At 41.7% G+C, this 23,046-nt stretch overlaps 1 protein-coding gene across 2 annotated transcripts; it reads left to right on the forward strand.

Moving 5' to 3' along the window:
- Positions 1-9,081: 9,081 nt before the first annotated feature.
- On the forward strand, positions 9,082-21,124 carry NCR3LG1 (natural killer cell cytotoxicity receptor 3 ligand 1). Of its 2 annotated transcripts, XM_036859225.1 has the most exons (5): positions 9,082-9,471; positions 10,726-11,073; positions 15,895-16,221; positions 18,661-18,766; positions 19,413-21,124. In XM_036859225.1, the coding sequence occupies exons 1-5, from the start codon at positions 9,354-9,356 to the stop codon at positions 19,432-19,434; spliced, it is 921 nt and encodes a 306-aa protein (XP_036715120.1). In that variant the 5' UTR covers positions 9,082-9,353; the 3' UTR covers positions 19,435-21,124. The 2 variants fall into 2 exon arrangements, with proteins under 2 accessions (XP_036715120.1, XP_036715121.1); XM_036859226.1 differs by lacking the exon at positions 19,413-21,124 and having other exon boundaries at positions 9,086-9,471; positions 18,661-19,026.
- The last annotated feature ends 1,922 nt before the right edge of the window (positions 21,125-23,046 follow it).

Below are 23,046 nucleotides of genomic sequence, written 5' to 3' on the forward strand. Positions count from 1 at the left end.
TTATGAATATATATCTTGCAATTAAAGTGTTAAAATATTTCATTTTACAATTCTTATAATTTTGCTACTCCATGAAATTTTTTAATGAATAATGATTTATTTTTATGAATAATGATTTTAAAGTTATAACTTGTCTGAGTGTTTTAAAAATAAGGGAGGAAAAAATAAAATTCCATCTACTAGCTCTCTTTGCCATCTCCCATGAATCATTGTATTAAAATGTCATTTTTAAATTTTCGTCCATTTAACATCTCCTTTTTAGTGATGTGAAAATATGTATCATTTAATTAAATCCTCACCCTCACTTTAGATTCCCTGTGTATGGAGTAAGTAACCCATGTACAGCTTATGCCATTCTATATTTGTTTTGCACCATGTGACTTTAACTATTTTGCTGTCCACTATTACTCTTCACTTGTTAAAGTGATTTGAGTTTGCTTTACTTTTGAACTTTATCCTTTCTTTTCTTGGTGTTGCTACTTAATAAATATTTCCTTATTAGAGTAGTGTTGTCTTATAGATTATTTCTTTTTTGAGACATATTTGCCATGCCCCTTAATGTTTTAAACATTTTTATGGTAGTATTGAAGCATTTTCCTCAAACACAACAATTTAAAACTCCTATATCTTTGTGTAGTGATTCCTTCTTGTTCTATAGCATTGAGTAATGTGTATTAGAATTTGTATTTTAACTTTTTCCTGACTAAATCTCAGTTCTAATCCTGTATTCATTTCTTGTTTCCTTTGATGTGTATGTGTTTTCACTCTCTTGATATTTCTAGTATGTTTCATTGAGAGTCAAGGTTTATCTTGGGGGAAAGAAAACTATGTCTGCAGAAAAGTCAGGTTTTCTAGAGCTCGTTAGGCAAGAAGGCAGTCCTTCCTAGAGTGGTTTCTGAGCACTGTGGAGAGTGCTTCTAACCCTGAAAAAAGTTTCTGACTCATGAGTAGAGATTTCCTGAGTCCTTCCCTTTAACAGAGTGAAACAGCTTACAGAGCAAAAGCATCCAGATTGTGGTGAATGTCCGTTGTCCAATTCTTTAGCTTTTTTATACCCTCCTTAAATAATAATAGTATTTAAAAATACTTTGTGCATCCCAACAGACATTTTCCATCTTACAGTTGTTAATAAAGGAAAGTAAGTATTTTTTGGAACAGAAAGACCAGGACTTGAATTTGGCAATCTCTGATTAGAAGAGAAGTAGCATATTTTATTGTTTCATCATGACTTTTGCCTGGATGATCTGAGTTTTAATTAAGTTCCTCTCTAAGTACTCTCCCATTTTTCTACTGTTGTATTGACTTTTCCACTATTGTATTTCTAATGCACCTCCTTAATCATTGGAGAGTTTCGAGGGATGTAGAATGTTGTAGCACCATTGTTAGAGGTCTTGAGGTTTCATAGTCACCAGCTTCATGGGGCTTATTATCCAGACTTTCAAATCAATTCTCCTCTTCCCTCACAATCCCAAATAATAATCTTTTCTCTAAGGAGGTCTGTTACTAATTAAGATTTAGAGGTGATTTTATTAAAACAGGATTAATTTCCAAAAGGTTTATATAAAAGATAAAATAGAGGCTAAATCTTTTATTTTAAGGACAACAATTTGAAGCCAGTTAATGCTCAGAGTGACTGTTTCATACATTTGGAATGTTTCTGGTGACTTCCAGGTAGTTTGGTCTGCCCCTCTCTATCTAGTTTAAGGGCCTAAGAATGGAAGAGCCCTGGAGGCTGAAGTGCTGTAGCCAAGGGGGAGGAAGGAGCCCCCATTCTGCTGAAGGTGTTTCTTTCTCTGAAGCACTTAGTCCAGGATCTATTAGCAAATGAAAGTTCTAAGCCCTTGCAACTTTCAAAGTATCCGTCTGTGTACCAATTTATGTAGCCTCTAATTGAAAGATCATATTTTTGGAAGGAATATGTGTTTATATATAAGCTTGTGCCTAAAACAGGTCTGAAGGGAAGACCATTATTTATCCTGTGTTTTTTGAAAAAAATTGTCTTCTGAAATTAAAACATAAAAAACATTTTTTCATTATTGCTTTTCTTTCTCATGAAGGAAACCTGTGTTGCATAATCCATATTTTATCAATATTTATTATGTTTTAAAAACCATTTAAAAATGATGGTTTATATATCCTATTTTGTCAGAATATTTTTTATTAATTAATTAATTTATTTTTGGCTACGTTGGGTCTTCATTGCTGCGTGCGGGCTTTCTCTAGTTGCGGCGAGCTGGGGCTACTCTTCGTTGCAGTGCGCCGGCTTCTCATTGCGTGGCTTCTCTTGTTGCGGAGCATGGGCTCCGGTTGCACAGGCTTCAGGAGTTGTGGCACACGGGCTCAGTAGTTGTGGCTCGTGGGCTCTAGAGCGCAGGCTCAGTAGCTGTGGCACATGGGCTTAGTTGCTCCGTGGCATGTGGGATCCTCCTGGACCAGGGCTCGAACTTGCATCCCCTGCATTGGCAGGTGGACTCTTAACCACTGTGCCACCAGGGAAGCCCTGAGGTCAGAATTTTAAATAACTTTTATTTGTTATTACTAATTCTGGGGGATTTTGAAAAGTTTTCAATTTAAATGAGTTAAAAAAGTAAGCATTTATAAATATGTGGCCAGACATGTTCTGTTGATTTTAAACTTTGGAAAGAAATTTTATTAGTTTGAAGTATCCTCAGTTTAATTCTTCTTGGCTTATTTAGATATTTTGGACTTTTTTTTTTTTTTAAACTATTTATTTATTTATTTATTTTATGGCTGTGTTGGGTCTTTGTTTCTGTGCGAGGGCTTTCTCTAGTTGTGGCAAGTGGAGGCCACTGTTAATCGCGGTGCGTGGGCTTCTCACTATCGTGGCCTCTCTTGTTGCGGAGCACAGGCTCCAGACGCGCAGGCTCAGTAATTGTGGCTCACGGGCTTAGTTGCTCCGCGGCATGTGGGATCTTCCCAGACCAGGGCTCGAACCCGTGTCCCCTGCATTGGCAGGCAGATTCTCAACCACTGCGCCACCAGGGAAGCCCTGGACTATTTTTAAAACTACAAATAAATAATTGGATTTCAATTTGATAATTAGGAAAACAGAGAGTTTATACAACTTTGTTATTTTTTTATAAATTTATTTATTTTATTTTTATTTTTACTTTTGGCTGCATTGGGTCTTTGTTGCTACACGCGGGCTTTCTCTAGTTGTGGTGAGCGGGGGCTACTCTTCGTTGCAGTGCACGTTGCAGTGGCTTCTCTTGTTGCGGAGCACAGGCTCTAGGCATGCAGGCTTCCGTAGTTGTGGCACGTGGGCTCAGTAGTTGTGGCTTGTGGGCTCAGTAGTTGTGGCTCATGGGCTCTAGAGCACAGGCTCAGTAGTTGTGGTGCGTGGGCTTAGTTGCTCTGCGGCATGTGGGATCTTCCCGGACCAGGGCTGAAACCTGTGTGCCCTGCATTGGCAGACAGATTCTTAACCACTTGGCCACCAGGGAAGCTCAACTTTGTTATATTTGAATTTGTCTTTTGACTATATGTTGTAAGAATTCTTCCAGTGCAATATTTGTTGGAAAATATTGTTCTAGTCATCATTTGTATAGGTTTATATTTAATTATATTAAATGTAAAATCCGAAAAATATGTAAAATTTGTTGTAATTTTCTGGGGAAAAAGACAAATTTGACAATGTTGAAAGAATGGATTGTTTGCAAAACACTAATGTTGCACATTTTGGCTAGAATATTAAAATTTGTAATTTGTACATATCCTACATTGTTATTTTAATAGTATCACTAGCGTACTTATTTTCTACACTAGATATTGAGCAAAAACATTTCTTTTGTGTATGTGTTTCCAACCATCATGATAGATGCTTATATGCATGTATGTAAATGTAACATGGCTGAGCCTTTTTCTTTTACCTCAGTTTAAAAAATGCCAAACAGCACAATAGCCATAACTTAATTATCTACAGAGTGTTTGTTTACTTTGGAGGTGAAATAAGTTAGCTAACAAAAATACTTGAGAATAAACATAATGCAGCAACTTTTATACAGGGAAATATATTTCCACTTTTCAAAGTGCTTCATATATTCATAGAAACATTAGAAAATGAAACTCTGCCTAAATAATTCCATACTCTAATAAGATGTTAAATTCAAATGAAGTGATTTATCATTTCTAAAAACAAACAAACAAACAAGAAACACTAACGTTGTAGAGTCATAGAGCCTCAGGGTCTTAAAGATCATTTACCTGGAAGGGACCTCTTCTCCAGCATTTCCTAGTAGACTTTTATCCAGCCCTGCTTCCAGTGATAGGATTGAAGTGGAAATCACAGTAGTTTCCAGGCTTGTCTCCAATATTGGAATCACCTAAGAGCTTCAAATAATACTGATTCTTGTGTCCCACCTCCAGAGATTGTGATTTCATTCTTCTGGAGTGCAGTCTGGGCTATGAAATTTTTAAAAGATCTTCGGGTGATTCTAATGTGCAGACAAGTTTGGGAACTGCTGGTAAATCACGTGGAAAACCAATCAACATTAGAGAATCTATGCTGGGGAGGAAACCTGACTGATGTTATGAAGGCTCTGTAAGCATTTAAATGTTACTTCAGTTACATGCACGCACACACCAGTGTTTGTAATGTGTAGGAAACATTTCCACTTAAATTCAAGAACCATTTAATAGCAAGATATCACAGTGACAAAGAATCCATGATAATGGGATAGTGGAAAGTACTGGGGGCTGGGTGTTAGGACCCTGGCTCTGTCATTCTCCAACTATATGATTTTTTTTTTCCTCCTAGTGTCTGGAGAAAAAACGCTAAAAGTTCTAGACTGTGAGCTTTTACTAACTTTACTAACTAAAATTTCCTAACTTTTCCATTTGAAATCATTTCAGATTTGCAAAAAGCATGCAAAAATAGTACAAAGAATTCCCATAAGCCCTTCACCTAGCTTCCCCAAGTGTTAACATCTTACAAAGTTATTAAAATCAGGAAATCAACATTAGTACAATTTTACTAACTAATCTGCAAATTTTGCCAGTTATCCCACTAATACACTTTTTCTAGGCTAAGAACAAATCCAGGATCTCACATTGCATTTAGTTGTGTGTACATGTGTGTGTTTGTTAACTTTGACAAAAAATTATCAAGCCTATCCAAAAAGGTTGTAACAATTGTACAGCTAATTCTAGTATGCCCTTCCCCTAGATATATCAGTTCTTAGCAGCTTGCCACATTTGCCTTCAAGCTTTCTCTCTGTATAATTCAGTTTTTTTACTGAAGCATTTCAGAAGTTTCAGACATTGTGATCCTTTACTGTAAATATGTGAGTGAGCATCTCCTAAGAACAAGGGCATTCTTTTATAATAACCGTCTTATAAAAACTATCCTCTTGGGGCTTCCCTGGTGGCGCAGTGGTTGAGAATCTGCCTGCCAATGCAGGGGACGCGGGTTTGAGCCCTGGTCGGGGAAGATCCCACATGCCGCGGAGCAACTAGGCCCGTGAGCCACAATAACTGAGCCTGCGCGTCTGGAGCTTGTGCTCCGCAACAAGAGAGGCCATGACGGTGAGAGGCCCGCGCACCATGATGAGGAGTGGCCCCCACTTGCCGCAATTAGAGAAAGCCCTAGCATAGAAACGAAGACCCAACACAGCCATAAATAAATAAATTAAATTAAATTTAAAAAATTATCCTCTTATCAAATTCAGGAAATATAACGTTGTTACTATGGACAAAGGATGTGGTCTGCCATTTCAATAAAGAAAGGATGTTGCTACCCTCAAGCCATCAGCCATCATAGCTGCCCACAAGAGTGCACCCTGAGGGGAACTCAGGATGGAGATAAACAGGATACTAGTCTTTAGAGGGTTGAAGTGCATATCAAAGGCATGATTTCATTGAGCCCAGATTCTTGCATCTTCCCATACATAGAAAAGTGCTAAATTCATTAACCTGAGATGTCTGGTTTTCTTTAATTAACGGTAATCTTTTAATGTTCTGACTACCTGTTTTTGTTGTTGTTGTTTTTTCACAAAAACTCCTATACAGTATATCCTGGTTCCTCCCTTACCTCTTTGCAACAGCCCCTTGGAGCTATCTGAGAGGCTGTCTCCCGGGCTTCAGTCCTCAGTAAATCCACTGAATAAAACATAATTCTCAACTCTTAGGTTATGTGTTTTTTTTCAGTTGACATTCTAATACTATTGATCTATTATAACATCTGGTCCATATTCAGATTTCACCAGTTGTCTGAATACTGTCCTTCATAGTAATTTTTTTTTTGTCATCTAGGATTTAATCCAGAATCAAGCTTTGCATTTACTTGTCATGTCTTTTTTATTTCCCTTAAGCTGAAATAGCTCTTCAGCCTTTCTTTGTCTTCCATGACATTGACATTTTTGAAAAGTACAGGCCAGTTATTTTATAGAATGGCCCTCAACTTGCATTTGTCTAGATCAGTGTTTCTCAAAGTATGTTCTGTGACTGGTGCTGGTCTATACACCAGTGTCACCCAACAATGAGGGGTCAACATAGAAACTGAAATTAGTTATGCCTTTGAAAATAATTTTATGTCTGTTTTATAATAAAAATGGGAGCTTATATTTTTATGTCTTTATTTCCTTTTTCTAAGAATTCATTTTTGTTGTATTTTATAAAATATCAGTCCTCGATGGGTTGGATATTTTCTTTAAAAAGGTCCTTTGTCACAGCTACTTTGAGCAGCACTGGTCTAGATGAGCTTTTTGAAGCTAAGGACTGTGCTTTAGTCACCTGAATCCATTACATTCAGACCGTACCTGGCAGAGTTCAGTGAATGGTTGCCTGTGGGATGACTTAAAATGGCCATTCCTTTATTAGAGACACTTATGCTGAGTTCAAATCTGTCTCTCCATAAATTCTACATAGGAACCTTCCTTCTGCCTTCAAAAACATATAACATGTCTACGCATATACTTATGTGTTAGCTTTTCAGAGATTTAAAAACTGATAATAAGTCTTAAAGCCCCAGTCTACTCCAAGCAAAAGTAGCTCCATTTCTTTTACCATTTGTAGTGATTAGGATTAAGTTTTGCTGAAAATAAGAACACCTCAAATAAGAATGGCTTATTGACTTTGTTTCTTATGTTCTGCAAGCTCAGAGGTGTCATTCTAGGGCTGGTAGGGAAGTTTCCCAAATCATCAGGGACCCAGCGCCCCTCTATTTTGCTGTCCCATTGTCCCCAATGTGTGACTTTTACACTATGGTCCAAGATGTCTGCTGATGCTCTAGCTATTACAGCTGCATTCCTGCCAGCAGATGGAGGAAAGGGTAAAGAGCATATCCCTCCCTTTAAAGACATTTCCCAGAAAGCACACAAAACACTTCCATTTATATTAATTGGGTCAGAACTTGGTCATATGGCCACAGTGAGCTTGTTCTGCAGATAAGGGAGAATGTAAATATTTGTTTAGTTACTGACAGTACCACTAACTCAAAATTCACTGTGCCAATAAGACTACTCTTTATTGGGATTTGATCCACAGCCCACAGGATACTGTAATTCTTACAACAGTTCTGCAGGGAAGATTTTACGACCTGAATTTTAGAGAAGTGGAAATCGAGGCTGTCGGGGTAGAGGAGGTGGGGTAACTTGCCTTCTGTCCTGCAAAGAGCAGCTGGTGTAGCTGGCATCTGAGTCCAGGTCTGCCTGTGAGTTTCTGTAGGTTACACTCTTTTTAAAGATGTGAGAAAAATAATTAAATAGGATCAATGAGACTACTGGAATGCAAGATGCTGGAGAAAGAGATATGTGCGTTTATAACAACAGCAAATGCCACTTGTGTTCTGAACTTGGCAGTTAAATTGATTTTAAAGGTGGTCTAGAGATTGTAAAACTAGATCACTGAGCATTTTGTTTTGCTTGGAGAGGTCAGAAGCCACGTTTTGGTTAGTAAGGGGAAATGGGCTGCTTTCAGACATTTGACTGAAGCATCCTGGAGATATAAATTTAGCTTTAGGTTTCAGTAATATAAGATTTTTTTTTTTAAAGAAATGTAAGTTGGAGCTGGTAGCAGATGTTCCTATTCTATAAGTTTGCTTTACAACAATATGAAAATAAGTGACATTCTTTACAGGTTGAAGGGTTTATTTTTTGTATTGTCGACTGAAAAAATACGCGCAACCTAAAAGTTATGCTTTTTTTTTTTAACATCTTTATTGGAGTATAATTGCTTTACAATGGTGTGTTAGTTTCTGCTGTATCACAAAGTGAATCAGCTATACATATACATATGTCCCCATATCTCCTCCCTCTTGCGGCTCCCTCCCACCCTCCCTATCCCACCCCTCTAGGTGGTCACAAAGCACCGAGCTGATCTCCCAGTGCTATGCGGCTGCTTCCTACTAGCTATCTGTTTTGCATTTGGTAGTGTATGTAAGTCAATGCCACTCTCTGAGTTATGTTTTATTCGGCGGGAATTTTTAGGACTTCAAGCCCGGGAGGCAGCATCTCAAGTAACCCTGAGAAAACCGCTCCAAGGAGGCGAGGGGGCGGGTTTTGCAACAAAGGGCAGGTAGTCGGGAACATCAAAAGATTATTGTTAATTAAAGAAAACCAGATACCCCAAGTTAAGGAATTAAGCCCATTTCTATGTATGGGAAGATGCAAGAGTCTGGGCTCACTGAAATCATTCCTTTGATATGTACCTCAACTATCTGGGGCCAGTGTCCTGTGTTTTTGAAGGGAGTGGCTGCAGTCTGATGGCTGCTAGATGGCAGGTATTCTTTCCTTCCTGAGTTGCCTCAGGGCTCACCAGCTTACCTTCTGGTGGTGGCTACAATCCCCGGTGACTGTGACAGCCTCTGTTTACTGATATGGCAGGAAATAATCCATTTCTCAGTATCAAAATAAAGAATGACTTTTCAGAACCGTAAAAAAAAAAAAAAAAAAAAAAAGTAATGTTAGTTTATCATGCTGATGGTAAGAACAATTGCCCCCAATGCGCTCCTGCATAGTGGATCTTCCTTAGAGCAGCGCCCAGGCGATCGGATCCTGGCCTCAGTTTACAAAGCGAACGTAGAGGCTGACGCGAACCCTGTGCCCCTGCCGGCCGGCGCGCTCGGAGGCGGGGACTGCCTGCCCACTGCCCGCCGCTCCCACTCCTGGGCGCGCGCGCGCAGCCGGTGGAGGTGTGACTGGGCAAGGCGCTGGCGGTAACTTCTCTGTGAACGGAGCAACCAAAACGACTTCTCGCAGAGTTGCAGAAGGTGAAAATGCGCCATTAACTAATTCTGCATAAAGTTCCAGTCACCGCGCAAGAGATGTTCCATCCACCCACTCCTTAGGAGCTGCCCACTCCTAAGAGGAAGAAAGCAACTAAGAGGAAGTTCGAGGATGCCGGTTCCGGGAGGCTGTGGCCATGGCACAGAGGGCGGCCGGCCCCATGTGGTGGGGCTCCGTGCGGTGCTCCTGGTTCCGGTGCTGCTCCTGAGGCTCATGCTGCTCACCGCAGGTAGGGCAGGAGGGAGAGAAGGAAGGAGGCAGGGAGAGAAGTAAGGAGGCCGGGAGGGAGGAGGCGTGGCTTTCGCTACGCTGTGAGGTCCGAGTCCGGCTGGGGCTAAATATCTTAAAAAGCCCCAACCAACCCTGAACTCTCTATTGTGAAATGCGGATTCATTTACTGATTCAACAGTTGTATACTGACGCCTACTATGTGCGGAGTCGGCACTTGTACGAGGCCTGTGAGCACGCGCTCTGATGTTCTTTAAACCTCTGCCTCTCTTGCATCATGCCAGTTGCTGGAACGGAGGGGCGTGAAATAAATTTACTCTGGGACTTCCCTGGCGGTCCAGTGGTTGAGACTCCACGCTTCCACTGCAGGGAGCACAGGTTTGATCCCTGGTTGGGGAACTAAGATCCCGCATGCATGCTGCCAAAACAGGAAGTTTATTTCTCACAGTTCTGGAAGCTGGGAAGTCCATGATCAAGGTGCTGACTGATTTGGTTCCTGGTGAGGGACCCCTTCCTGGCTTGTAGATGAACACTTTCTTACTATATCCTCAGGTTTGGAGAGATATCTCATATTTCTCATGTCTCTTATTTTTTATTTTTATTTATTTATTTTTTGGCTGCGTGGCATGTGGGATCTTAATTCCCCGATCAGGGACCAAACCCATGCCCCCTGCAGTGGAAGCACAGAGTCTAAACCACTGGACTGCCAGGAAACTCCCTCTCATGTCTCTTATAAGAGCACTAATCTGATTCATGAGGACTCACCCTCATGACCTAATTATCTCCCAAAGGCCCCTCCTCCGAATACCATCACACTGGGGATTAGGCCACAACATATGAATTTGGTGGGGACACAAACAGTCCGTAACACATCCCCCAAACACATTTGTGGATTAGAAGCAACATTGCTAAGATGGCAATACTTGCCAAATTGATTTACAGATTCAGTTCAATTCCTGTTAGACACTTAGCTGACTTCTTTGTAGAAATTGATAAACTGATTCTCAAATTCCTCTGAAATTGCAAGGCACCCAGCATAGCCAAAACAATCTTGGAAAAAAAAAAAAAGAACAAAGTTGAAGGATTTTATGTGGATTAATGAGGGGCCATGAACTAAGGTCCTTTGTATCTGAAGACCCCTCCCCCCGCCCCCACAAAAAGGGAAGTTGTTTCCAATTATATGGCAGTGTTTTAGAGCCCCAGGCCTATGTTTCTTCCAAGGGTCTTCCATAACAGAATTCTCATATTGCCCCAGGTGTTCTGGAAGTGGAGATGGCAGGGAGGACTCAGATGGTTCTCCTGAATGAAAATGCGACTATCTTGTGCAAGATCCCTGGTTTCCCACACCTGGACATCAACAGTATGGGTATCACCTGGTTTCGGAAGGCTCAGGTGTCTGAAACAGAGATCAAACTGTTTGAATTTTTTGGAGACCACAAAGTGGCGTTCCGACATGGAGCCAACGTGTCTCCATGGAGGCTGAAGAGGGGGGATGCCTCACTGCAGCTGCCTGGGGTCCAACTGTGGGAAGCAGGAGAGTACCGATGTGAGTTGGTGGTCACTCCTCAGAAGGCACAGGGGAGAGTCTGGCTGGAGGTTGTAGGTGAGTGCCTGAGGGCAGTGCCCTGTGATTCCCATGGTGATGGGGCTTAGGGTGGTGATGTAGATGGACCAAGTAGAGCAGAGCATGGGCCTAGGAGTCAAATAGATGTGGGTTTGAGTCCTGGGCTTCCATGGACTTCTAGACAACTTTGGACAAGTTATTAATCACGTTGAATCTCAATGCCCCTCCCTCTAAACAAATGTAATAGTACTTTTCTAAGAGGATTGATTGTAGGGAAGAGGCTATGAAAAATGCAAGGAAGATGCTTAGAATAGTGTTTGGCCCATTTTAAGTTCGCAGTAAAAGATAGTCAAAGTAATTATATATATTATATATATATATATATATATATATATATATATATATATATATATATATATATATAAATTATATATTTCCCTGGTGTGTGGACAGTTAGTCTTAAATGAAGAGGTACCTCTGAAAGGTAACTAGGGAAGGAGAGAGACTGCACTCTGGTTCCATGGATCTGAATCCTATTCTAACTTTGTTGCTTCCAAACTGAGTGATTGGGTCAGCCATTTAACATTGTTACACGTGAATTTTCCCATGTGCAAATGAATTTTCCCTCATTTTGCATGTGCAAAATGAGGTGATAAGTCATACCTGCCTCATAGTGTTCTGAGGATTACACAAGATCATATATGAAAACGCTCAGCCAGTGCTGTTGTGAGGTAGGTGCTCAGTCAAGATTTATAACAACACTTTTCCCTAAACACGTTTTTGAGCTCCACTTTCTTCTGTTATAGATAGGTCAGATACTCTGTGGATGAGCTTGGGGCTGCCATAACAAAACACCACTGACTGGGTGGCTTAAACAACAGAAATTTATTTTCTCACAATTCTGGAGTCTAGAAGTCTGAGATCAAGGTGACAGCAGGGTTGGTTTCTTCAGAGGCCTCTCTCCTTGGTTTGTAGGTGCTTGTCTTCTCCCTGTGTCTTCACCCCCTCTTCCCTCTGTGTTTGTGTATCCTAATCTCCTCTTCTTATAAAGATATCAGTCATATTAGATGAGGACTCAACCTAATGATCTCATTTAACTTACCAACCTAAATAAAAACCCTACCTTCAAACATAGTCACAGTCTGAGGGACTAGGATTAGGACTTCAACATATGAATTTGGGGGGGTGCGTACAATTCAGCCTGTAACTGAGGGGCAGTGTCTGTGAGCCCTCCATAATTGTACTTAAGACTTTGAATGTTTTGTACATATTAATTTTGGTAATGGGCATGTATATTAGAATTCATTTCCTCTGCAACTGACAGAAGGCCTAAAATAAAAGGTATTTTTTTCCAAAAATTAGATACACTTTATTTTTTAGAAGAGTTTTAGATTTACAGAGAAATTGGAAAGATAGTACCGAGTTCCCATATTACTCTTGCCTCCGCACCCCACTTGCCCCATTAGTAGCATCTTGTATTTATGGTATATTTGTTATAATTAATGAACCAATATTGATACATTATTCATTAAAGTCCATAGTTTATTCAGATTTCCTTAGTTTTTTTTCCCCTGATAATTTTCCTTGTTCTGAAGGCTACTTTGAAATTCATATAGCTACTCAAGTTCTCTTTGGGTTTGTATTAGTATGGTATATCTTTCTCAATCCTTTTACTTTTAATCTATTTGGGTCCTCATATTTAAAGTGGGTTTCTTGTAGAAAGCACATGTTTGAGGCTTTTTTTTTAATCCACTCTGACAGTCTCTGTCTTATACTTGATGTAGTTAGACCATTCATTTAAAGTGATTGCGTATATAGTTGGACTGATATGTATCGTGTTTGTATCTGTTTTCTATTTGGTGCCCTTTGTTTTTAAAATTTTTTAAATTTAATTTTTCCCCTCTTTTTATGCCTTCACTGGTTTTAATTGAATATTTTATATGATACCATTTTCTCTCTTTTCTCTATATATCAATTATACTTATTTAAAATTTATTTTAATGGTTGTCCTAGAGTTTGCAGTGTACATTTACAACTAATTTAAGTCTGCTTTCAAATAACACTGTATTGCTCCATGGGTAGTACAGGTACTTAATAACAGTATTTCCAGTTCTTCTCTCCCATCTCTTATAACATTACTGTCATTCATTTAACTTTTTCATATGCTATAACCACCCAGTACATTGTTGCTATTATTATTTTGAATGAACACAATGATCTGTTAGATCAGTTAAGCATAAGAAAAATAAATGTTTTATTTTGCCTTCATTTATTCCTTCTCTGACACTCTTCCTTTCTTTTTGTAGATTCTAGTTTCTGACCTATATCATTCTCCGTCTCTCTGAAGAACTTCTTTTAACATGTAACAAAGCAGGTCTACTGGCGACAGATTTCCTCAGTTTCTGTCTATCTGAGAAAGTATACTTCATTTTTGAAGGGTAATTCTTCTGGATATAGGAGTCTAGATTGGTGGGGTTTTCTTTCTTCGAATACTTTAACTATTTCACTCCACTCTCTTCTTGCTTGCATTTAAGAAGTCCCATGTCATCCTTATCCTTGTTCCTCCATAGGTAAGTTATTTTTTTCCTCTGGCTTCTTTCAAGATTTTCTCTTTGATTTTTTGCATTTTGAATATGGTATACTTAGGTATAGATTTTTTTTTTCTTTTTTTGGTATTTTTCTGCTTGGTGTTGTCTGAGCTTCCTGGATCTGTGCTTTGGTGTCTGTCATTAATTTTGGAAAATTCTCAGCCATTATTTTTCAAAATGTTTCTTCTGCTCCTTTCTCTTTTCTTCTTCTGGTATTCCTATTACATATGTTACCTTTTGCAGTCATCGCACAGTTCTTGGATATTCTGGTCCCTTCTGGTTTTTTTCCCCATTCTTTTTTCTCTTTGCATTTCAGTTTGGGAAGTTTCTATTGACATTTTTAAGCTAGCTGATTCTTTCCTTGGCACTGTGAAGTTTACTGATGAGCCCATCAGAGGCATTCTTCATTTCTTTTATAATCTTTCTGATTTCTAGCATTTCCTTTTGATTCTTTCTTAAAGTTTCCATCTCTCTATTTACATTATCCATCTGTTCTTGCATGTTGTCTGCTTTTTCCATTAGTGCTCTTAACATTTTAATCATTATTTAGAATTCTCTATCTGATAATTCTAAAATCTGTGTCATACGAGAGTCTGGTTCTGAGGCTTGCTTTGTCTTTTCATACTTTTCAGCATGCCTTGTAAATTTTTGTTGAAAATGAGATATTATGTATCAGATAGTAAGAACTGAGGTGAATAGGCTTTTGGTGTGAGAGTCTATGTTGCTTTGGCTAGACGTTAGGCTGTGTTTAGTGTTAATGCTGTACCTGTAGGTGCCAGAGTTTTCCCCCTTCATTGTTTTGTTTTAATTTCCCTATGAACACCTTAAACAGAGCCTGTGTTTAACAGCTCTCTCAGTTGTAATCTACTGTTATCATTCTGGAGCTCTGTTGATGTAGTGGTAAGGTGTTGTGGAGGAGAAGCAGTCTATAATCTTATGGTTAAATCTCATTCTTTGAGTTGCCTGAACCCCTAGGCTGTCTCACATTCAGAAGTGTTTCTAGGTGAGGCGGGAAGGCTAGAGGGGGCTGGAGTTGGCTAATCATCACTATCCCAGGTCAGGCAAGACTCTGGCAAAGTCTTTTCCCTTGAGAGCATCCTTTATTATGGAGAATGCACTGGGTATATTTTTAAATAGTTACTTTTCCTCTCCCCACTGCTCAAAATAGGAGGGAGTTTTTCTTGGATCTTCACAGTGAGAGCGTGGTGGGATTCTGGGAGGTAAAACTCATGAAAGTGTTGTGACTCCCCCCTAAGACTGGGCCTTTAGGAGTTTTTTATTCTCAATCTTGTCCACACTTATCCTTTAGCAATTTGTCAGAGTTACTGCTTAAGTGTGTCGACCAGTTTATTACTCCAGTACCTTCTGCTTAAGGTTTTATGATCTCAGCTGTGATTCTCTCAATCTGCCTGTCTTTTTTCAGGGTGGTGGTTTGCCCTGTCACCTCAATTCTCTGATGGATCTAAGAAAAGCTGTGGATTTGCAGTTTGTTCAGCTCAGCTTTTTTTTCCTGTTATGAGGATAGAAGTGATGACTTTAGGTCTTTACATGTCAGAGGGAAGCCAGAAGTCAATAGTGCTTTTAAGAAGGTAGTTTATTTTCCTTTCACAAAAATGTAGCCAACCCAGGGCATGTATGGCAGTTCTGTGATCATCTAGGACCCAGGATCCTTTTGTCTCGTCACTTTGCCATCCTCAACCTGCATTTCCACCTTGTGCTTGGAAATGGCTTCTCCATCTCCAGTCATGACGTGGTATTGCAGCCATTCTGCAGGAAGGAAGAAGTGGAGGGGGAGAAACACTGTTCTTTTCTTTAAGATACCCTTGTTATTTCAGGAGACTTCTTAGAAGTTGCTCTCACTACTTCTGAATACATCCAAACTTCCAGACCCTTAGTTCACATGCCTACACCCAGCTGCAGAGGAGGGTGGGAGAAGTAGCTTTAACTTGGAGGTGTCATTGAAGAATGGAGATTCGCAACAATTAGCAGTCTCTGCCACAACACTGTTCCAAGGCTTTCCTCAGATTCTCAACGGTGTCTATGACACAGAGGGGCTTAAGAAACTCTGCTTTATTAAATTGTGGTGAGTTTCAGGGTCACAGCATATCAGCACCCTGCCAGCACTGGGACCAGCATACCCCGAACATTTAGCCTAGGCAGAATACCATTCAGTTTACTCACCTTTCCTGAAGGCTTGCCATGGGTCTGACATTGGGCTGATAATAAGCAAGTCCCTACCTACCCTCAAGGCATGATTTCTCTCCCCTGGCAGCTCACCCAGTCAGTAGCTTGTTTCTGGAGCAAGCCATGGTGAAAGATAATGAAGACAAACATATTTTGTGTAAGTCAAGTGGATTCTACCCAGAGGATATTAGCATAACGTGGAAAAGGTGGACCCAGAAGGATCCCCAGTTCCAGGAGATTTCTGAGGACATCATCACTGGCCCCACCATCAAGAATGAGGATGGTACATTTAATATCACTAGCTACTTGAGGCTGAAGCCCTCTCTGGAAGACAATGTGACCATCTACCAGTGTGTGGTATGGCATGTATCCTCACTCATGTGCCAGAGTTTCAACTTCACCCCAATTCTGATAGGTAAGCATCCCCCTAGACATTTCCCCAACTTTTCATCTTGAGAGGAGTATAATATCAACTTTGGTTACCACACAGTCTAGGGGAATATGGGGGCCAATAGGGAAGGAGAGAAAGCTTGGTCTGGTTTAGCTCAGCCCCAGAGTCAGCGGTCCAGATTAGGTCCTTAAGCCGGGACAGATGGTCTAATAGGTAGAGAGTGGTGATGACCTGGCTTCCAGGGTCATGGCTCTGGTCCTGCTGGTCCAATGCATCTGCCTAGAGCTGAGGGAGGTAAGGAAGGCAGAGGCTAACTAGTGGCCCTGGGGAATGTGGTCAGGGTGTGCCAGATGGGGCTTGGGATGGCCCTGAAGGGAGAGAGAAATTGTTCCTGGAAGTAAGGACTAGGGATTGTGTGGGTGGGTGGTGTGTGCAGGGATGTGTTTAGGATATGTGTGGGGCATGGGGAATATGAAATTGAAATATGCTTTGTGTGTATGGTATAAGGGATTTGTCTGGGTGATATGTATATGTGTTAGTCCGTATGGGCTGCTATTGGGTTGGCCAAAAGGTTCATTCGTTTTTTTCCATAAGATGGCTCTATTAGCACTTAGTTGTCTTTAACTTCATTCAAAACAGTTTTGTTAGATTGTCCATGACAGCTGTCATATCAGTGTGCATTTAAAAAAAGACATCAAAATTGGTGAATTTTTGTGTAGCCATTTTAATATTGAAGATGGAAGAAAAAAAGCAACATTTTTGGCATATTATGCTTTATTATTTCAAGAAAAGTAAAAACGCAACCGAAATGCAAAAAAGATTTGTGCAGTGTATGGAGAAGGTGCTGTGACTGATCAAACGTGTCGAAAGTGGTTTGCGAAGTTTCGTGCTGGAGATTTCTTGCCGGACGATGCTCCACGGTCAGGTAGACCAGTTGAAGTTGATAGCGATCAAATCAAGATATTAATTGAGAACAATCAACATTATACCACGCGGGAGATAGCCAACATACTCAAAATATCCAAATCAAGCATTGAAAATCATTTGCACCAGCTTGGTTATGTTCATCTCTTTGATGTTTGGGTTGCACATAAGTTAAGCGAAAAAAACCTTCTTGACCGTATTTCTGCATGCAATTCTCTACTTAAACATAACGAAAATGTTCTGTTTTTAAAACAAATTGTGACGGGCGATGAAAAGTGGGTACTGTATAATAACGTGAAACGGAAGAGATCGTAGGCAAGCGAAATGAACCACCACCAACCACACGAAAGGCCAGTCTTCATCCAAAGAAGGTGATGTGTATATGGTGGGATTGGAAGGGAGTCCTCTATTATGAGCTCCTTTCGGAAAACCAAACGATTAATTCCAACAAGTACTGCTCCCAGTTAGACCAACTGAAAGCAGTACTCGACGAAAAGCGTCCAGGATTAGTCAACAGAAAATACATAATCTTCCATCAGGATAATGTAAGACCGCATGTTTCTTTGATGAGCAGGCAAAAACTGTTACAGCTTGGCTGGGAAGTTCTGATCCATCTGCTGTATTCACCAGACATTGCACCTTTGGATTTCCATTTATTTTGGTCTTTACAAAATTCTCTTAATGGAAAAAATTTCAATTCCCTGGAAGACTATAAAAGGCACCTGGAACAGTTCTTTGCTCAAAAAGATAAAAAGTTTTGGGAAGATGGAATTATGAAGTTGCCTGAAAAACGGCAGAAGATAGTGGAACAAAAGGGTGAATACGTTGTTCAATAAGCTCTTGGTGAAAATGAAAAATGTGTCTTTTATTTTTACTTAAAAATCGAAGGCACTTTTTGGCCAACCCAATACAACAAATTGCTACAGACTGGGTCACTTATAAACAACAGAACTTTATTTTTCACAGTTCTGGAGGCTGGAATTCTGAGATTAGTGTGCCACCATGGCTAAGTGAGAGCCCTTTTTCAGGTTTCAGACTTCTCATGGTGTCCTCACATGGTGGAAGGGGCGAGGGATCTCTCAAGGGCCTCCTTTATAAGGCACTAATCTGACTCATGAGGGCTCCACCCTCATGACCTAAAGCTCCCCAAATCCCCACCTCCTAATACCATCATATTGGGCATTAGGATTTCAACATAAGAATTTTGAGGGGAGATAGACATTCAGTCTATAGCAGTATACAAGTGATATAGGGTAGTGTAGTAGTATGGAAGCTTTGAACGTGTGCATGGCATGTGTATATTGTATGTGGTGTTTGATATTGCGGTGTTTTTCTGGCAAGTGCTAAGCAGGCTGTTTGATGTGTGGAGGTGTTAAGTGATAGGATGGAGGACGCAAAGACGTGTGGCAGAAGGTTGGTGGTTCTATCTCTGACAGGGAAGATGACACACAACCACACAGATCCTAGAAGCAGTCGTGTGGTCTCTTTGGCCCCTACCAGTAGGTTTCCTCTTAATGTTCTCCTCTTCTTTCTCTGCAGAATCTGAGAAGAAAACTGACTCGTGGATTGTTTGGTTGTGTATTGGATTGATCTTTACTGTACTGATCTTAGTAATTTTATTTTTATATTTTTTTCTTTGGAAAAGGTAAGAGGCTGCAAAGCAAAGTTTAGACTTATGTTTTGGAGTAGGCTCTGGGAGTTCAGAACTCACGGCCAATGCATGGTGTTGGGGAGTTCTCAGGGTTGATGCTGGGATATTCTAAGTGTATTTATGGTGTGTGGCTTTTTCTGATGTGTTGGGGAGGAACTGTCTCATTTGGTCTCCATGTGGTGGCCTGGGACTCTGGGGAGATGCATTGTAAAGCCCCTCTGCCTTCTCATAATAAAGTCTCACTGTAAATCAAACCTGACCTCATTGTTCACACCAGGCCTGTGAATGATGTGGGCTGCACTAGTGTTCTCACATATAGAATCCATAGCTCAGAGAGGGGAATTCCTTCCCCCAGTTGCTCATATTTTTTTAATAGCTCAATGAGATAACTTACCACCCAGATTTTACTGGTTTAACCAAGAACTTCTAACGCTAGTGAGGGTGTTTCCAAACTAAAACATGTTTCCAAACATGTTTATCCCTCTGGCCCACATAGCAAATAAAATAACTCAAGCTGTTGAGACCAGTGTAAATGTGTTGGTTAAATGGTTCTAGGTAATAAAATTGCCTCCAGTTATTTATGAGCCTGCCAAGGCAGAATCTGTGCAATAGCTAATATATCTCATTATAAATGCTTTAGGAAAAGCAGAACAATCCATTAATCAAGAAAAAAGGCTGTTTGTCTAAAGTTGGCCAACTGATTCATAGAGCCTGCTGGAGGGTGAGAGACACTGGAATCAGAGCCTGCTACAGGATGAGAGACCCTGGAAGCTGGAGCTAGTTGCTCTAGTGGAGGCCAGTCTAGATCAGATGACAGCCACCAGACATGTAAGCAAATCTAGCTAAGATCATCAGCACCAACAGAACCAACTCTCAAATGCATGAGAAATACTTATTTTTTCTTTTTCTTTTTCTTTTTTTTCGGGGGTGGGCTGTGTCACGGCATGTGGGATCTTAGTTTTCCTGGCCAGAGATCGAACCCGTGTCCCCTACGGTGGAAGCGTGGAGTCGTAACCACTGGAGCACCAGGGAAGTCCCTTTTTTTTTCTTTCTTTCTTTCTTTTTTTGAGAAATACTTATTTTTTCAAAGCCACTGTGTTTTAGGGTGGCTTGTTACGTATCAAAAGCTAACTGATACAGCTCCCCAGGAAGTTGAATTTTGACCCAAAAGTGTGGTTGCCATGGATATGTGCTGCTGAGACCCCCTCCAAGACAGAGCCTGCTATGAAGAGTGTACTTAGCCACCATGTTCCAGCTATGGCATCTCTGGGATCTGCTGTAGCTTTTGAGCTTATGCCATGCTCTCCTGGCCAGCCAATGGCTGATCAAGGCAGGAATCTTTGGAGCTCCCTGTTGGGGTGGCTGAGATTTTCTTGGAGTTGCACTGTCATCTGACGCTCTTGCTAGCCAATCGTCCTTTCTTCCTCCCTTCACAGGTATCAGACCTATGTCAAAGTTTCAGTCAGAACTGTAGTTATTTACTTCCCTCTGGTTTACCCTGGAGTATCTTCTCTTCCCCAATAATAATGGCATTATGGGAAAAACTGGAGTTGATCAAATGAAGAGTACGCAGAGGCAGGGCTGCGTAATAAATTGTGTAGTGTATCACTGCTTCACTCATTGGCATCAGTTCCTGGAAGGACCTAAGTATGGGGGAAAGACAGAACTTCATACTCCTGTACCCAGGTTGGCCAGTCTAGGTAGCCTGCCTTTCACATCACTCCAGAGTTGGGCCAGCCCAGAGTGGAAATAGAGTAGCGTGTAGGTAGATGAAGATGTACAATGCCCCAATCAGGTGGTCCTGGCACAGAGGATGCCAGTAATCTAGATTCTAATGCAACAAACCCACTCTTTGGAACTCAGTTCTGACCTTAATCCCATTGTTCGGCCTTTCCGCAACTCCTTTCAAGTTGGAACAGATCTGTTGTTCTTCAGGCCTGCCCCAGTCTAGGGTCAGCAGCATTCATGTCTTCTTCCCCCAAGTCTTCTGCATGTCTTGGTACAATAGGGTGTCTGACACTGGACCTGGGGAGACCTCAGAGGTGAGCCCAGAGATGTGTGGGGATCCAGGGCTACTCCCTGCAGCAAGCTCCCTAGGAAAGTTCTCCCTAAAAGAAGATGTTGGAGAGGAACTCAAGAGCAGGACAGAGCTGGGAGGATGCTACCTGAGGAGAATGGGTTCCATAGAAGCTGGGTGAGTCCTCCCCAGCAGAAAGGCTGGAGGTCCACCTTAGTGGGCCACATGTGGGCCATGTGGTGACTGGCTGGAGATGCCAAATCCAGAGGCATTAGGCCTGAGCAGGTTTCCAGTATGGCTAGTGGGCTAGTTTTTCCAGACTAGCAATTCAGTTTCACTACTCAAGAGGGTGGCTTGTGGGGCTTCCCTGGTGGCGCAGTGGTTGAGAATCTGCCTGCCAATGCAGGGGACACGGGTTCGAGCCCTGGTCTGGGAAGATCCCACATGCCACGGAGCGACTAGGCCCGTGAGCCACAATTGCTGAGCCTGCGCGTCTGGAGCCTGTGCTCCATCCGCAACAAGAGAGGCCGCGATAGTGAGAGGCCCGCGCACCGCGATGAAGAGTGGCCCCCACTTGCCGCAAGCAGAGAAAGCCCTCGCACAGAAACGAAGACCCAACACAGCCATAAATAATTAATTAATTAATTAATTAATTAATTAAAAAAAAAAAGAATAATCTAAAAAAAAAAAAAAAAAAAGAGGGTGGCTTGGCTTCCCTCCTCTCTTGAACTCAGGACTGAGGCCCAGGACACATGTCACAACACCTGGTGTGAGTTGGGGACAGACAGGAGTGGCAGATGTGCCCCATTAGTCTGCATTGCCACCTGACTGGCTGTGGGGAAGGTAGCCTGGAAGGTAGGGACCCCAGTCCATTTGCAAGAAGGCGGAAGATGGAGGGTTCATCATGCACTGGGTGGGAGAAAGTGTTGGTGAGGTCCTGTAATAGGGAAGAACCTTTGTATTCTATTACAAGTTAATCACTAAAGGGATGTTGCCTATAAGCTTAAATTATACATAATGGCCCGTCCCTGGGAACCCTGCTTCCCACGTGATGAGCATTAAGCTAAAATACCTTTGTTTAGCTCAAAGGAAACATCCTGACCAGGCCCACCTGTGAATGACTGCAGCAAGGAAGAAATTAACACATCCTCTCTGGAGGCTGACCGGAACCAGGGCATGTTTGACTTTACCCCCTCCCCTTTTAGTATAAAAGAAGCCTGAATTCTGACTCATGCAAGATGGTTCTTAGGGGCACAAGCGCACCACCTTCTCCGTCTGCTGGCTTTATGAATAAAGTCGCTGTTCTTTGCCTCAACAACTCGTCTCGATTTATTGGCCTGGCATGCGGCGAGCAGTACAAGCTTGGACTCAGTTAACAGTCCCTCTGGCTCCCTTGGTGTTTTGGACGTGATCTAGGCTGTCACTTATCATAGCTGAGTCTGTGTCAGTCTCAAATCTGGGACCTTCCTGAGTTATGCTTTCCCTTCCTGTTCTTGGTCTAGAGACATGACAGTTGAGAGCAAGGTGGCACCCCTAGATAAAGGTGGCACTCAGGAAATTGGGACTGCAGCAGGGGGAAGGGAGCAGGGCTGTGGTTTGAGACAGACTCGGGTTCAAATCTTGGGCCTGCCACTTACTAGCTCTGAGATGTTAGCAAGTTAACACCAAGTCTGATCCCGATTCCTCATCTGCAAACCCAGAGAACAGTGCCTCTGTCAGCACTGGACCACAGTGACATGAGCTACATCCTTGGGATCTGGAGAGCCAGTTCTGCACACAGGGTGTGGACGAGCTTGGACTGCTCCATCTGCTCTCACGTGACGCCCAATGCTGTCCTGGAGGCGGAATATCAGAAACAAAATTCTCACAAAAGTTCCTGCTGGGCTGAGTGGAGCTCAGGGGAGCTCCCTTGTCTAGTTTAGACAAGTGCCTTAAAAACGGGGTGCCCCCACATGGTGGGAGCGCTACCAGTGGACAAGAACATCCGGTGGAGGGTGTCAAGGAAGGGCTGGTCCAGCTGTCCCTCCATGCCTGGAACTTTCCAGCTCCTCCCTGAGCTAAGCCTAAAGGCTAGGGGTCTCAGAGCCGAAAGCCTAGGACCACTGGTTCTGAGTTTTGGGTATCAAGTAGGTCTTGTCTGTGGTCAGCAGGTGGCGCTGAGCCCTCAGTTCTGCCGGTTCACTGTCACCAGCTTTAAGGTGCTTAAGGTGTTTAAGGTGCATGAGGGAGTGGAGGAAGGTTACTCTGGATGGTCCCC

This window comes from Balaenoptera musculus, chromosome 8 (genome assembly GCF_009873245.2).
Source record: "Balaenoptera musculus isolate JJ_BM4_2016_0621 chromosome 8, mBalMus1.pri.v3, whole genome shotgun sequence".
NCBI classification, from domain to species: Eukaryota; Metazoa; Chordata; class Mammalia; order Artiodactyla; family Balaenopteridae; genus Balaenoptera; species Balaenoptera musculus.